This window comes from Amblyomma americanum, chromosome 1 (genome assembly GCF_052857255.1).
Source record: "Amblyomma americanum isolate KBUSLIRL-KWMA chromosome 1, ASM5285725v1, whole genome shotgun sequence".
NCBI lineage: Eukaryota > Metazoa > Arthropoda > Arachnida > Ixodida > Ixodidae > Amblyomma > Amblyomma americanum.
In genome coordinates this window covers 63,711,529-63,713,548 of record NC_135497.1, presented here as the reverse complement: position 1 = coordinate 63,713,548, position 2,020 = coordinate 63,711,529, and the positions used below count along the sequence as shown (strand labels likewise).

Genomic DNA, 2,020 nt, shown 5'->3' with positions numbered 1-2,020 from the left:
TAATACCAGCTGTGCGGCCATTCCTAATAGCACGTAACTAGTCAAAAAGCCAAATTTTGTCGAGCTGCACCGCCAAGGGTAATCGCGTTTTCGAAATTCTGAAAACTTATATGGCTATTACTTACGACCGGCTACAAATAACTAATTGCAACTAGGCGCCTAACTCTACTAGTTAAAAAGTCAATTTTTTTTACAATTAATAACTAGAATACAACTCAAGATGATTCACCGGTTTTCTATTGTTCGTCAACCCTGGTAATACGAGAGTCCCAAAAAAATTGAGGAACTGTGGTAATACTATGCCTCAAAAGCCATATTTTTACCCTGAAAAGCCTATTTTTGAAAAAAACTTGAATGTGTTCGCTGAAACACCCGGTAATATAGCGATTCTAGCGCAACCATTGTGGTGCAGTGCAGATGCGTGTTGTGACACATTGAAAGTCGACCCTAAAATATTAGAATACTGAAAAATCGTTGAGCGCAGCCATTTATGTCGACTACTGAGTAAAAGCAACGCAGGAAAGATTGGTGTGCAGACCTCGGCTGCTCGCTTGTACGGCCGCGCAGCATGATGTAGGAGGACGTGCGTAAAGCCGGACGACTTGCGCAAACATGCAAGCGTGCCTGGGAAACGTGGGTGGTCAGAACAGGAAGCCGCAGAGGAATGTGCACGTGATGAATCTGGACGCGAAACTTTTGGAAGAGAACTTTATAAAAAAAGAACGCATTTTTATTTTACACAGCGACACTGACAATGACAATGGTAGTGAGCTGCAAAATAAACGCAGTTACAGTCGGCATATAAATTACGAGCGTATCCCTGGCTCATCTTCAGTCATTTAGTTATCGGTGAGAAATCGATGGCATGCTAATATTGAGCATGCGCAGTGGCGCCGTGAGCGCCGCCACAAGGGCCGTAGTCCATAAGCGCGCAGGTTACGGACAGCCGGTCAAGCTGGCTAAGTGCTCTTGGCAGTCGAGTGTCCGCACGATCAAGCAGATGATAGCAGAGGCCCGGTCTGCATGGACGAAAAGCAGCGGAACATGAGTGCGCGGAAGCAGGTAGGAAAGGCGAAAGAAAAAAACACAGAAGAAAAGAGAGGAAAAGCAAAAGTAAGGCTATTAGAAAATGGAAGCTCACCGGTAGATATTGAGCGGCTAGCGGAAGGGTTTGCCACCAGAGCTGAACGGTGGGGGCAGCGTCTGGTTCTGGAACACGTATCCGCCGCTTTTCTCTATCCGGTTCGACTCTGCGGCGGCCTTCGTCTGGTCGGTCAGCACGCAGATCTCCTGTTGGGACCTCTTCTGCTCGACGAACTGCGGGCCCGACGTCAGCGCACCGAAGCACATCGGGTCGGTGTTCTGGATGGCTCGCATGACCTCCTTGGCGCCCGGGTACTCGTCGACAGGGCACTGTTCTTCGTGGAGGGACATCGTGGTCGACTCCATGCCTTGCTCTGACGCCTTGATGGAGGTTTAGGATGACGGAAACGGCGCGCCACGCAATTCTCGCCGGACACTGCTGGCCCTGGTGGTCAGTGTCATCCAGCTTCGAATCGAACACGTGCAGGAGCACGGCCTTCGTCGTCTTCTGTCGCGCGCCTTCGGCTCCGGCTTCCGACGGTCGTCAACGTTTTCTTCTATCAGCCTCTGTCTCCGGACCCCCAGGCGCGGAATAAGAAAGGCGCGGCGAGGAACAAAGCTAGCTTCCTGCTCTCAGCCTGAGCGCACACCTACGTTCCTCGGCCTCGATTACCAAATTTCATCAGGGATCGCACTTTTACTCTCGATGGTGCGACGTGAGCGTTTTTTATCACTCTTTTTAGATATGAGCTCGACCTCTGAGAACGATAGATACGCGCATTATGTTTTCTATCTTCCCAGGCCACCCTATGTCACAATTCTCCACGCATGTCCCTCGGACATTCCCCCGATAGATCTGCAGCTCTGTGAGCGGTACCCCGACCCCAAGGAATCGCTGTGCTCCAAAAGCTCGTGGCCAGCTGGCGGGCCTAACCCC

General features: G+C 50.8%; 1 protein-coding gene across 1 annotated transcript; it reads right to left on the bottom strand.

Moving 5' to 3' along the window:
• Positions 1-825: 825 nt before the first annotated feature.
• On the bottom strand, positions 826-1,544 carry LOC144112890 (importin-7-like). The gene is made up of 2 exons (XM_077645712.1): positions 1,142-1,544; positions 826-1,019 (listed from the first exon to the last, which is right to left on the bottom strand). Exon 1 carries the CDS (start codon positions 1,447-1,449, stop codon positions 1,159-1,161), a length of 291 nt encoding a protein of 96 aa, XP_077501838.1. The 5' UTR covers positions 1,450-1,544; the 3' UTR covers positions 826-1,019; positions 1,142-1,158.
• Positions 1,545-2,020: the final 476 nt, after the last annotated feature.

Excerpts from the sequence above, each read along its gene's own strand:
- LOC144112890 (XM_077645712.1), bottom strand. The coding sequence starts at position 1,449 with ATGGAGTCGACCACGATGTCCCTCCACGAAGAACAGTGCCCTGTCGAC.